The 12,147-nt window shown below is 46.4% G+C and overlaps 6 protein-coding genes across 6 annotated transcripts; 4 read left to right on the top strand and 2 right to left on the bottom strand.

The window, feature by feature from the left end:
• Positions 1–295: 295 nt before the first annotated feature.
• Positions 296–1,300, top strand: TOT_040000978 (small heat-shock protein; the record flags this gene model as incomplete). The annotated part of the gene is made up of 3 exons (XM_009694368.1): positions 296–382; positions 559–784; positions 963–1,300. 3 exons carry the CDS (start codon positions 296–298, stop codon positions 1,298–1,300), a joined length of 651 nt encoding a protein of 216 aa, XP_009692663.1.
• Positions 1,301–1,414: 114 nt separating this feature from the next.
• Positions 1,415–2,467, bottom strand: TOT_040000730 (ATP-dependent Clp protease proteolytic subunit; the record flags this gene model as incomplete). The annotated part of the gene is made up of 4 exons (XM_009694369.1): positions 1,415–1,653; positions 1,754–1,939; positions 1,978–2,158; positions 2,207–2,467. The coding sequence occupies 4 exons, from the start codon at positions 2,465–2,467 to the stop codon at positions 1,415–1,417; spliced, it is 867 nt and encodes a 288-aa protein (XP_009692664.1).
• A 33-nt stretch (positions 2,468–2,500) lies between these two features.
• On the top strand, positions 2,501–2,868 carry TOT_040000731 (hypothetical protein; the record flags this gene model as incomplete). Its single annotated transcript, XM_009694370.1, has 2 exons — positions 2,501–2,589; positions 2,685–2,868. 2 exons carry the CDS (start codon positions 2,501–2,503, stop codon positions 2,866–2,868), a joined length of 273 nt encoding a protein of 90 aa, XP_009692665.1.
• Positions 2,869–2,956: 88 nt separating this feature from the next.
• TOT_040000732 (uncharacterized protein) lies at positions 2,957–4,515 on the bottom strand (the record flags this gene model as incomplete). Its single annotated transcript, XM_009694371.1, has 7 exons — positions 2,957–3,088; positions 3,125–3,242; positions 3,275–3,366; positions 3,451–3,554; positions 3,701–3,845; positions 4,007–4,063; positions 4,141–4,515. The coding sequence occupies 7 exons, from the start codon at positions 4,513–4,515 to the stop codon at positions 2,957–2,959; spliced, it is 1,023 nt and encodes a 340-aa protein (XP_009692666.1).
• A 563-nt stretch (positions 4,516–5,078) lies between these two features.
• Positions 5,079–9,163, top strand: TOT_040000733 (predicted protein; the record flags this gene model as incomplete). Its single annotated transcript, XM_009694372.1, has 6 exons — positions 5,079–5,184; positions 5,260–7,750; positions 7,832–8,179; positions 8,384–8,608; positions 8,822–8,900; positions 8,996–9,163. The coding sequence occupies 6 exons, from the start codon at positions 5,079–5,081 to the stop codon at positions 9,161–9,163; spliced, it is 3,417 nt and encodes a 1,138-aa protein (XP_009692667.1).
• A 556-nt stretch (positions 9,164–9,719) lies between these two features.
• Positions 9,720–12,062, top strand: TOT_040000734 (uncharacterized protein; the record flags this gene model as incomplete). The annotated part of the gene is made up of 4 exons (XM_009694373.1): positions 9,720–10,528; positions 10,571–10,658; positions 10,704–11,689; positions 11,741–12,062. The coding sequence occupies 4 exons, from the start codon at positions 9,720–9,722 to the stop codon at positions 12,060–12,062; spliced, it is 2,205 nt and encodes a 734-aa protein (XP_009692668.1).
• Positions 12,063–12,147: the final 85 nt, after the last annotated feature.

Consider the following 12,147-nt stretch of genomic DNA (forward strand, 5'->3'; position numbering starts at 1 on the left):
CAAAAAATCCACCACGTGCATAGTATGTCACTCTAAAATACTTAAGGAATAATGAGGCGGGTTTTAAGGGTAAATGAATGGGAGTACGGCCGCGAAGATGAGCGGTTTAATCACACTTGCATATATGGTGCACTAAAATGTGCATGAGCCTCTGGATCAAAAAAAGGTACACACGAAATCAGTTTAAATAACTAAAATAAAATAACCGAACCGGTGTAATCTTCTAGAACTATAACATAATTTAACTATTTATTCTTTAAAGCTGGGTGGAATCGTAGATCAAGCTATCGACACTATGAGCTGCATTCTCAAGTGTAATAACACCGAGGATGAAATCCTCGTACAAGAGGAAGATGGATCTTACTCGAAAAGTCATGACTATGTAGGTTTTACGTATTTTTAGCCACCATTATGCCCAACTAGCCGCAGTACACACTAGTGTGTAACGGCAGTATTAAGTAATAGGCTCCACATAGTTAGCCCCCGGTTCCTAGCAGTAGCTTAGCCATCTAGTTAGAGTATGTAGTGCCCATCGACCCCTTCTAATGAACCATACAGACAGAGAAGCCATCGATCATCTACAAGCCGAGCACGGTAGTGCCTCCAAACAACATCTTGGAGATCCCACCTCCAAATGACCTCGATACGCCAGTAACGTTTTTCCCGACAGTCGACACCTTCTTCGACGCCGACAACAGTCTCCTCGTCATTTTAATGGAGCTTCCAGGCTTCTCAACTGCTGACATTGAGATTAATGTGGGCGACGGTGAAATCAGCGTTTCAGGTACTCACCTCACACCTATGCCACTTAGCTAATCTGACCCTAAATTGTAATTAGATATGCACCAGACCACTCTAGTATATAGTTGCCTGTACGGCCATCTTAATTTCCCATATGAACACTTATTTACGGCCTTAGTTACCTGCTTCCATCCTTTACACTCGCACATTAACTGTTTCAGGACCCCGTCCCAAGGATGAGCTGTATGAAAAGTTTGGTGACAACCTCAACATTCAAATCAGAGAGAGGAAGGTCGGTTACTTCTTCAGGAGGTTCAAGCTTCCCAACAACGCTCTGGACACCACGGCAATTGCCTCCTACGACAACGGTATCCTCAGCGTCAGAATCCAGTGCTCTCAGTTCACCCCCTCCAGACGCCTGCCCATTGACGGCCCCGCCTACCACCACGATAAGGTAAACTTCGTGAACCACAGCCTTGCTTCATCAAGCCCAAGCACCAGCGCTATGGAAAACGGCACCTCTAAGCCCATGGGCAGAAAGGGCTCTGGCAGTCAGTAAGGGACCAAGTTGGAGTCTATCTGTTAAACTTAAGTTAATTTCTACCTAAATTTCTACATTTTATCTCTTTTGTGCTCAATGTAACTTCTGCCGTGCCTTAACACCTGGAAGGCATCAGACCTTTTCAGGCAGTTCTGGCAGGATGTGCGAGGTTTTGGTTTCAATGATTGCATCAATGAGCCCATACTCTATTGCTTCTGACGGCCTCATGTAATTGTCCCTCGTACAATCCTTTTCAATCGTCTCTATTGATTTGCCAGTGAAGTGGGACAGGTGGCTGTTCAAAATGTGTCGGACCTGCAGAATCTCGTTCGCCTGTATCTCAATGTCGCTGGCCTGACCGTGTGCGCCTCCTACATTGGACAATTAGCAGTTTTTATCTCAATAAATAGCCAATTAGTATCAAATTAGTGCTAAGGTAACGTAAAACGTGGCATAAATAACAGGCACTACCTAGTGGCTGGTGTATCATTATCCTCGAATTCGGCATCGCGAACCTCTTCCCCTTCGTTCCCGACGCCAAGAGAAATGCTCCCATTGAGGCCGCCTGGCCCAGGGAAATCGTTTCCACTGGCATCTTTAGGCTTTGCAGCAGGTCATAGATTGCCAGTCCTGAGTATGGTTGGTCGTATAGCATAGCTATAGATCGTTTACAATATCAAATAGCTAATAGAAACCTGCAGTGACTGATCCTCCGGGGGAGTTGATGTAGAACTTAATGGGCAGATTAGGATCGTTTTCATTTATTCGCAAGATAGATGAAATGATTCTGAACGAGACTTTATCGTTTAGCTCTCCGGACAAAAATATTGTCCGATTCTTTACAAAAAACTCATCTACTGTTCGCTCAAAGTAGTTCTACAAGTATCATTATTAGATTGTCTAAAAAGAATAGGAAAAACTAACTGATTTGTCTTCATCTGTTGCTAATTGACTAAAATTGTGAATTATTGGCCCGTAATTGAATTCATTTGTATTAATTTGGCCTATATTGCTGTGATCTCCCTTATTATTATGATTGTTTACAGTTTTAAAACTGTTTAGAAAACAGTAACGTGGTTTAGAATGATGCGATAGAAACCTTCCGGTGTGCGATAAAACTCTTCTAAAGCCAAGAGTATGGATTAAAAGGTATGTCAGTGTCAACCATTCATAGAAGACTCTCATTAACTTTAAATAACTGTGAATTTAGTCAACGAAATGGACTCTTCGGCCTCATATTACACATTCCACACACAATATGTATTTTTTTTATTTCTTCTTGTAACAGCAAAATATGCTCAAAAAATGTATGTTTTATATTTATTTACATATATCTTTTTCTATTTATTTATATCGAATCTATTATATATAATTTGTTACACTGAATACCTATTACACACAGTCAAACTTTTTCAGATCCTGAACTGGCAGACGCAGCCCAGAAATGTAAAGTTGACCTCACATTTACTGATTTTCGTGACATGGAACAGAGAATAGAGTTTATTAAGCGATATGTAAAGCAGTCAAAATCTCCAACGGTGGATGAGTTGGTTGACATTTTAGAGGTATCTAATTACACACTATAATTGCCCTTTTATTGGCCAATTAACGAATATGTAGACTATTAAAGTGATTAAAGAGCGATTCTGAGAATGTAGAATACTGTAAATTAATCTAGTAGTTCAAATTGGTGCAACATAACCCAATCCCTGAGGAAGGCTCGGCAGAAGCCGAGGCCATGATATCGCTAGAAGCCAGTGATAGTTTCCTGGCTACCTTATATCCGGCTAATTTGTTGTTAATATCCTTATATTTAAGTGCATATGTGCGTAGTTAGTGAACTTGTGTACTCGAATTAACTATGGAAGTTAACCGGTGTAAGACATGGGTACCTGTATATAGCTCAAACTTATTGCATAGGTGATATCCATCAGGGCAAGAAGCCATGGCCTCCTCCTTGCTACAGAAATGTGAAGAGTTAAACAAAAATACCTGCAATTGGTACAGCCAATTGTCACGTAGGATGACTCTATTCCGCCCAAGGCGAATGAGGCTTCGGCCTGAATTTCATCAGTTCCAACGGCCTAATTGCGATATTAACAGTGAAATGAAACCCATAAGTAACGGGCACTTAGCGGTAATAGTCAGAATCACTAAGTAATACAAACTTGTGAAAAGATAGAGAGTTCATCCATTAGGAATGGAAAATCACAATTGACGCTGAATGGAGTGGAACCGATATAAAGAGGAAGTGGATTTATCCTCGTCAAAGCTAAATGTGATTATTAGATACTATTTACGGTGGTTTATATGATATAAATAGCTTGTCTTGGTCTAGCTACAAATAGTCTGACACCCTTTGTCGTGTGCTTGCAGTCCAGTATTCCTACAGTAAAATATGGACAATAAAGGACCAACCGTCAACGAACAGAAGAATGTCGTACTTTTCACGAACCAGCGCTATGTGGTACCAGTGATGCTTCTGTAGCCGACTGTTTGAGGTCAATTCTGTAAATTGTTTATAGTTGCACTTTAGTGATTGGGTCGTTGGTAACCCAGTTAACTAAGTGCCTATCAAATGATTATATATCTAAGAGTTCAATTCGTACCAACAGTCTTGTTTCCTTGTAATGATATTGCGATTTTAATTCTACCACTCTACATACAATTTGTGTTAATAGAGGCGATTTTTTAGATAGTTATGGTGTAAACAGTTATACCAACATTTGGGTTAACTGATATCTCAGGTGTCGCCTCGTTCGCCAAGTCCGTCTTGTACCCCTATATTTGCCAATTAACACTATAAAGGCACTATAATTGAGCCACACAATGTGTAAATAAGTGGTGCTAATTATTACCTTGTGAATAACTGGACAGTACTGGTCGTATTTTAAACCATTCTGGTGCGATTTTTCATCAGACAAGATGTAAATGTAAAACATATAGGTGAACTCGGCGGTTTTAAGGTCACTAGACTTAACGTGAATAAAGTTGTTTCTAAAGTATGCCGAAGTTCCCACTCCTCCAAACCCGGAATGACCCGAGATTTGGCCAATTCCGTGATTGCCAACTCCACTGCTGTCCACTGGTCTCGATTCATCAAACTTCATGTACAGGATCCGGCCTGAATTGAGTAGTAAATTATTCACATGTAGTTTACTACTTGGTAACCACCATATTTCTTGTAAAGGTTGATAAACTAGATAAAAGTGTGTAATGACAAATATGGCCATAGTGTGTAAAAGTGTAAATCAGAGAGAATGGACATCAAAATACCTAATCGCCTAGCATCCGGAAGAATAACCTTCTCTGAGTTATTAATGCAAATTGCGGAATCTACAGTCAGGTCGCAAGAATCAAATTTAGTTGATTCAATAAAAAGGACCCAAGTGTGCAATGAATAGTGTGTTAAAAAGTACAAAAATAAATGCGATAAGTTAAATTTCATATTAAAACTACAAGTTACATTTTTATAATGAAAATAACACAACAACAACAGAATGTGTATATGCCAAAGTTGAAACTAGCACTACTTCTTAGATGTGTAGTGGAGTTCAACAATATATAAAGACTATGGAGTATTTAATAGTATATGGAATATTTTAAACAACGAGTTAATATAATATAATAAAAATATTCATTATTCAATAGAATCCTTATGCTGTGGGGGATTGAAACTTATTTTTTCAAATAAATCAGATGTTTTATTTATAAATTTCAGTTGAAATATAAAACTTTATAATTTCATGTAATATATACATATTGTTCCGCTAATTTGTGTAAAGTATAGCATAAAATGGACCAGGATCTCTATGACGAGTTTGGTAACTATATTGGCCCAGGGTTCGAGGAAGATGGTGGCCTAGACTCGGATCTGAGCCTTCCAGACAGCGATGTAGATCGTCTAAGCGACACCGAGGAGCGCGATCGCCTAATGGCGGGAGGAACCGGGCCTCGGGGAGATACAGCTGGAGCAGGAGAACCAGTGACCAGGATAACGAGGCAAAACATAGTGGAATACGACCCAGAATCAGCATATAAAGATGATGATCCCTACGAAGACGTGGAAGTTTTCGTGCGGGAAGAGGACACGCAGACGATAGAAGTGCCAATAGTGAAGGCAGAGGAGTCGCACGTTGAGAGAGTGTATAACATACGAAGGCTGGACAGCGACATTAACGCGAAGAACTTTGACATCATGGAAGAGTCGATGCCGCCAAACAGGTTCACATTCCAGTTCATGGCCTCGCTGATGAACCAGCCAGAGTTTATAAGAAACGTGTGTATAGCAGGGAACCTGCACGACGGGAAGACGACACTGGTGGATAGGCTGATAGAACACAGCAGGTTCACGAACAGAGGAGCGGCAAGAGCCTCAAGTAAGGGGTTGGGGAGAGAAGGAGGCGGAGCGAGCGGAGGGCACACACAGAGGCCGACGGAAGCAATGAGGACGACCACTGAATTCACGCGCTACACAGACTCGAGATTGGATGAGCAGGCAAGAGAAATGAGCATAAAGGCGACGCCGATATCGCTGGTATTCCAGAACAGCCTCTACGAAAACGTGGAGGACCCCAGCGACCACCCGAAGTGCAAGTCGTACCTGTTTAACATCTTCGACACGCCTGGGCACGTTAACTTCATGGACGAGGTGGTGCACGCGCTGGCGCTGAGCGACGGGTGCGTGCTGGTGGTGGACGTGCTGATGGGCCTGACGAGCGTGCTCGAAAACGTAATTAAGCAGTGCGTGCACGACGGAGTGAAAATGTGCCTGGTGGTCAACTGCCTGGACAGGCTGGTGCTGGAGCTGCGTTTGCCGCCATCAGACGCATATCTGAAGATATGCCACACGATAGGAGAAGTGAACCAGTACCTAGCAAGCACAGTGGAGCTGTTGAGAGGGTCGGCAGGAGGAGGCGCAGAAGGCGACGGGGAGTTTGAGAACGAGTACGAGTTCGCGCCTGAGAAGAACAACGTGGCCTTCGCGTCGGGAATCTTCGGAATATTCTTTACGCTGAAGTCGTTCGCGAAGCTGTACTCGAGGAATAACCTGCACGAGTTCTCAAGGCGCCTGTACGGAGACTACTTCTACAACCCAGTGAAAAACACGATTACGACAAAGCCGGTATACGTGCACAAGGCGTCAGAAGTAAGAGAGAGTCAAGGTCAAACGAAGGGTACTGAAGATGATCAGTTAAACGGCACAGAAGAATACGACGAAAACTACAATGAAAATGACGGAAGAGTAAATGAGGAGGAAGATGATAAATACGAGGAGATGGAGCTGAAGAGAACGTTTGTAGCGTTCATACTGGAGCCAATATATAAGTTGATATCGCACGTAGCAAGCGACGAAAGAGAAGAGTTGGAGGAAGTGTTGGAGGAGTTTAACAGCGCACTGACCACGGAAGTTAGGATCTCGCTCAAAAAAGAAGACTATAAGCTGACGACGAAGCAAATACTGGCGAAGGTGTGCTCGTGTCTGTTTACAGACGCAAGCGCGTTCGTGGAGATGGTGATATCGACAGTGCCATCGCCAAAGGAAAACAACTATAACAAGTTTAGAGTGCACTACACAGGGGATCTGACGACAAGTCTGGTGGAAGACGTGAAGAGGTGTGACGCGAAAGGAAAGCTGGTGGTGTTCGTAACGAAAAACTATTTCAGAAGCGCAGAGGGCACGTTCGACCTCTTCGGAAGAGTCTTCTCAGGAACGCTGAAGAAGGGAGACGAAATTAAGCTGCTGGGACCGAGTTACACACTGGACGACGACGAAGACGTTATCGTGAGGAACGTGAGGAACATATGGATATCGGAAGCAAGGTACAGAGTGGAGGTGACGAAAATAGGAGCAGGAAACTGGGTGCTAATATCAGGAATAGACCTGTGCCACTTTAAAACGAGCACAATAACACACGGGTTAGGATTAGGTACAAGTGGAGCAACAGGTGGAGCAACAAGTGGAGCAACAAGTGGAACAACAGGTGGAACAACAGGTGGAACAACAGGTGGATATACTAGTGGAGGAACAAGTAGAACAACAGGAGGATCGTCAACATGTGCATTGGACCTGGAGCTGATGACGATAAGCAGTTACCTGGCAGTGACAAAGCCAGTGTTTAAAGTGGGACTGGAGCCACTTAACCCAAACGAACTGCCGAAGATGATCAACGGCCTGAGAGCAGTGGAAAAGGCGTACCCAGCCTCAGTGCTTAAGGTGGAAGAAAGCGGAGAACACGTGGTGCTGGGGACAGGAGAAGTGTACCTGGACTGCGTGCTGCACGACCTGAGAAGGCTCTTCGGAAACTTGGAAATCAAAGTGTCAGACCCAGTGGTGAGGTTCACGGAGACGATCATGGAGTCGAGCTCGATGAGGTGCTTCGTGAGCACGGCGAACCAGAAGAACAAGCTGTACATGTTGACGCAGCCGCTGCAGCAAGGAGTGGCAAGTTTGGTGGAGGAGAGACTGTTTAGCCACAGCGGCAAGGGAATGTACAGCAATGTTGGAGGAGGAATGAGTGGAGGAGGAGGAGGAGGAACAATGCACAGCAATGGAGCCACCAGTACCTATGGTGGAAGTGGAGCCACCAACTTCAACGAGAATTTGAGGATGCTGGAGAAGTACGGCTGGGACGAGCTGGATATCGCAAACATCTGGTCCTTTGGACCGGACTCGAAGGGGCCGAACGTACTCGTCAACGACACGATTCCCTCGGAGGTGGACCTGACTCTGCTGAACCAAGTGCGCCCCTCAGTGATACAGGGCTTCAACTGGGCGGCGAAGGAGGGGCCGCTTATCGAAGAGCCAATAAGGAACGTCAAGTTTAGGCTGATCGGGTGCGAGTTGTCGAGCGAGTACATGAACATCACGCCAGGGCAAATAATACCAGCAATAAGGTAAGGAAACGTCTCAGATTAGATAAGGGTCTCCGTACAGAAATGGATATGTAGTTACGTAGTAGATAGGTGTGCCGGTACTAGGTAGATGGTTGAGTTACTTAGTAGATGCTTGTGCTAATATTAGGTAGATGGCAGAGTTATGTAGTAGATACGCTACCCTTAGAAAGTTTATGGCAGAGTAAGCTAACACAAATGTAATAGGAGGCTCTGCTACTCGTCGTTCCTGCTGAGCACTCCGAGGCTGATGGAGCCAGTGGTCTTCGCAGAAATACAGTGCCCGGCAGACTGCGTGGCCTCGGTCTACACAATACTGTCGAGGAGAAGAGGGCACGTGCTGAGAGACATGCCGAAGCCGGGCACGCCCTTCTACCTGGTGCACGCGTACCTGCCGGCAATCGAGTCGTTTGGATTCGAGACAGACCTGAGGTAAGTGTCCACAAACTAGTAGTAGTAGCTAGTATTGGCACAGTAGTATCAATAGCTTATTGCTAGTGTTATTAGTGTTGTTACCATAAGTAGTAGCAGTAGTATTGGCATGGGTAGTTACAAGTAGCTAGTATTGGCAACAAGGGTAGTTACAAGTAGCTAGTGTTAGCACTAGTAGTTATTGGTGCATGGCTGTACTAATGAGGTGTGTAGGATCCATAGCAGCGGACAGGCCTTCTGTTTAACCATGTTCGATCACTGGAACATAGTGCCAGGAGACCCGCTGGACAAGGTAAGAAGAAGATAGGCAGATAATGGGCAGATAGTGACTAGATAAAAGTAGGAACTGTGTACAGAAGTAGCTAGCAAACACTGATGAAAACGTAGTCGATTGTCCTGAAGCCTCTGGAACCAGCGCCAATACCACACCTGGCAAGAGAGTTTCTGCTGAAGACGAGGAAGAGAAAGGGACTGACGGAAGATGTGTCGATCAACACGTTCTTCGATGATCCAATGTTGTCTACCCTAGCGGAGAACCTGCAGGAATTCTACTGAGTTTTGTGAAATAGGTGAAGAAAAAAAGGTAAAAAGAGCAACAAAGAGCGCTGGTAGTGTTTCAATAAAGAGTTAGGATAGGGAATGGGAACAAATGGATGATAGATCCACAGGTGTTTGCAGGGGAGCGACGTTCCAATAGAAAGCGAAAACAAAATTTAGAAAAAATGTGCTAATTTTAACTAAATTGTGAATACAAAAGTAATTTCGTAAACGCTTTGTAAGATGCACAGTTAATAGAATAATAAATGAATAACATACACCCTGGAAAACAACACCACACGAATCTCAACTTGAGTGGCAAGCTTATGCTCAATTCAACAATTAATAACGAATTAGTGTGTAATATTAGTGCCTTATATATTTTATAATATATTGTGAGTATGTCTAAGAACACAGAGAATAAAAACACAGACTGACGTGGAAACAAAATAAAAACAGCCAAAAAGAGCACAAGGTGAACGGAATAAAAAGTAAAACACCTCCTAATATTTAATCAATTCATTTTGTTAATACTGCAAAACAGAAAGAGCGAAAATAAAGTTAAAATAAGAAGATGCGGGTCCGACAACTACAGAAGTATCTGCTGGAACAAAAGTGCGTACGAGTGGGAAACCTATCAGTTTGCAAAGGAATGAGAATAGGACTCGACGCGGTATACTTTTTCAAGTCGATCAAGTCGCTCAACGACCCGCTCAGCGACGTGTACTCGTCCCTGAGCGGCTCGTTCGTAGCAACACTGGACGAGCATCTGAAGCTGCTCGAATCGCTGGATCTGCAGCCGCTCTTCGTGTTCCAGGGAATGCAGCCAAAGTCGCCCTTTCCATCGCCAATGCTAATGTCGCAAATGGCGACGCAGACGGGGTTGAACGACGCATGGGCAGCGTACCTGAAGGGAGACGAGGCAGTGGCGCTCACGAAGTTCGCACAGTTCTCGCAGTTCTCACACCTGTACAACGCACATAACCTGCCGGAGGACACAGTGCAGTTCCTGATGTCGTACCTGAAGTCGAAAGGGCACGAAATGATAAGAGCGCCGTACCTGGCGGCAAGTCAGCTGATGTACTTCATGCAGGAAAACCTGATTGATGCAGTGGTGGGCCCAGCGTCGACGCTGCTCTTCGGAGTGCCGAGAGTGATTCTAAACCTGAACCTGCACAACGCAACCTTCGAGTGGGTGGAGCTGGAGGAAGTGCTGTCGCTCTGGGGACTGGACAGAGAGCAGTTCGTGGACTGTTGCCTCCTGGCGGGCACGGAGCACTGCCTGAGCTACCCGCACTTCGCACAGCAGTTCTCATTCGCAAACGCAATCGAGTACGCGAAGCAGGCGCCGCTGGTGAAGTACCTGTACCAGCTGCGGGAGATGTACCCGCCGCACCCAGTAAACAGAGACATGGGCATGGCGAGAGAGAAGATCAACGAGTACGTGGACGGATACTGCATAGCGAAGTCGATGATCAACTACCCGCTGGTGATGACGCTCTCAGGAGACGTGGTGACGCTGCCGAACGCGACGATGACGAACACCACGGGAGCGAAGCTGACAGACCTGTCGAACCCGGCGCTGGCGAACGCGAAGCTGCCCTCGGACTACCACAAAATCGTGGGCTGCAGGCTCCCGAAGAGCGTCTACTACCTGATGTCGGAGGGGCTGCTGTCGCTGCAGCTGCCCTTCGCACTGGCGCTGGGCGAGTGGGTAGACGAGCCGACGCAGAACGTGGACTCGCTGGAGTACAGAGACCTGCTCTCGGACCTGCGCGAGTACCAGTGCAGAGCGCTGGGCCTGCTGGTGCTAAAGCTGGACGACCACTTCAAGACGAAACAGATCAGGTACCCGCGCTACATATCGCTGATGAAGACGGCATACCCGGTGAAGCAGCAGGCGAAGCTGCTCATCCCGAACACGTGCCAGGTGAGGAGCTGGGTGCTCAACTCGGAGAGAGTGGACCGAGAGATGAAGAGGCAGGGAGTCTCGCAGGTGTCCCTCGAGTTCTGCCTGAACTGGCACACGCACGAGGGGCCGCAGCTGCTGGCGCCAGCGACGACGAACGGAGCGCACGCAACCACGTCGAGCGCGAACGAGTTCATGGTGCTTAACACGGCGCTGCACTTCATGCTCCTGGAAAACCTGGGCTACTTCACGAGTGAGTTCGGAGGCACGGCGTTCGGAAAGGTGCTCTCGACGTCAGGGCTTAACCTGAACGGGCTGCTGCTGCTGGAGCTGATGAAGTTCGGACTCTTCACAGGAGAGTCCTTTGAGCCGCCGCCGGACTGCACGTACCCGCCAGAGCTGCACCCGAAGACGGAAGAAGCGAAGAGAGCATTCATCACGGCGAACCTGGCGGCGCGAGTGGCGACGCTGTGCCCGGTGAGGCTGGACAGGAGGCCCTGGATGGGAAGAATAGATTTTGACGTGGCCTCCTTTAACCTCGTGGTCAAGTTCCTGAGAAGGTCAATCAACTACCTGACCGAGGCGAGTCTGGCGTACATGCTGCTGAGCGACAACAGGTTCATGGGACTGGCGGAGTCGAAGCTGTTGGGCGTCGCGGGGAGCGTCGGAGCGCTGGAGCAGAGCAGAGGGGCAGCTGAGGGAAGTAATCTGACGGGGCTCCCGCTCTTTTACAACTACTCCTCATTCCTGGGAGTCGTCGTTAAGTGCGTGCTTCTGGACATAGAGACGACGATGGAAGGACTCGGCAGAGCCTTCCCGAACTGCGTGAGCCTGAAGGAGGACCTGGGCGCCTTCGTGCTCTTCTGGGCGAAGGTGCACGGCCTGCTACACAACCTGTCGAAGCTGATTCAGCTGGGCGAGATACTGGACTCGTTTGACAGCGCGACTAACCTGGTCAGGAGCAAGTTCGAGAGGCTGGGCCTGGACGTGTCGAGCCTGGCATTATAATATAGTAAAAAAGTACACAGTGCGACTTATGTCGTTAAGTACACAGTAAACATGTGTGAGTGTATGCCCTCGTGTGTATGTGTGT

The sequence above is a fragment of the Theileria orientalis genome, chromosome 4, assembly GCF_000740895.1.
Source record: "Theileria orientalis strain Shintoku DNA, chromosome 4, complete genome".
Classification (NCBI taxonomy): domain Eukaryota; phylum Apicomplexa; class Aconoidasida; order Piroplasmida; family Theileriidae; genus Theileria; species Theileria orientalis.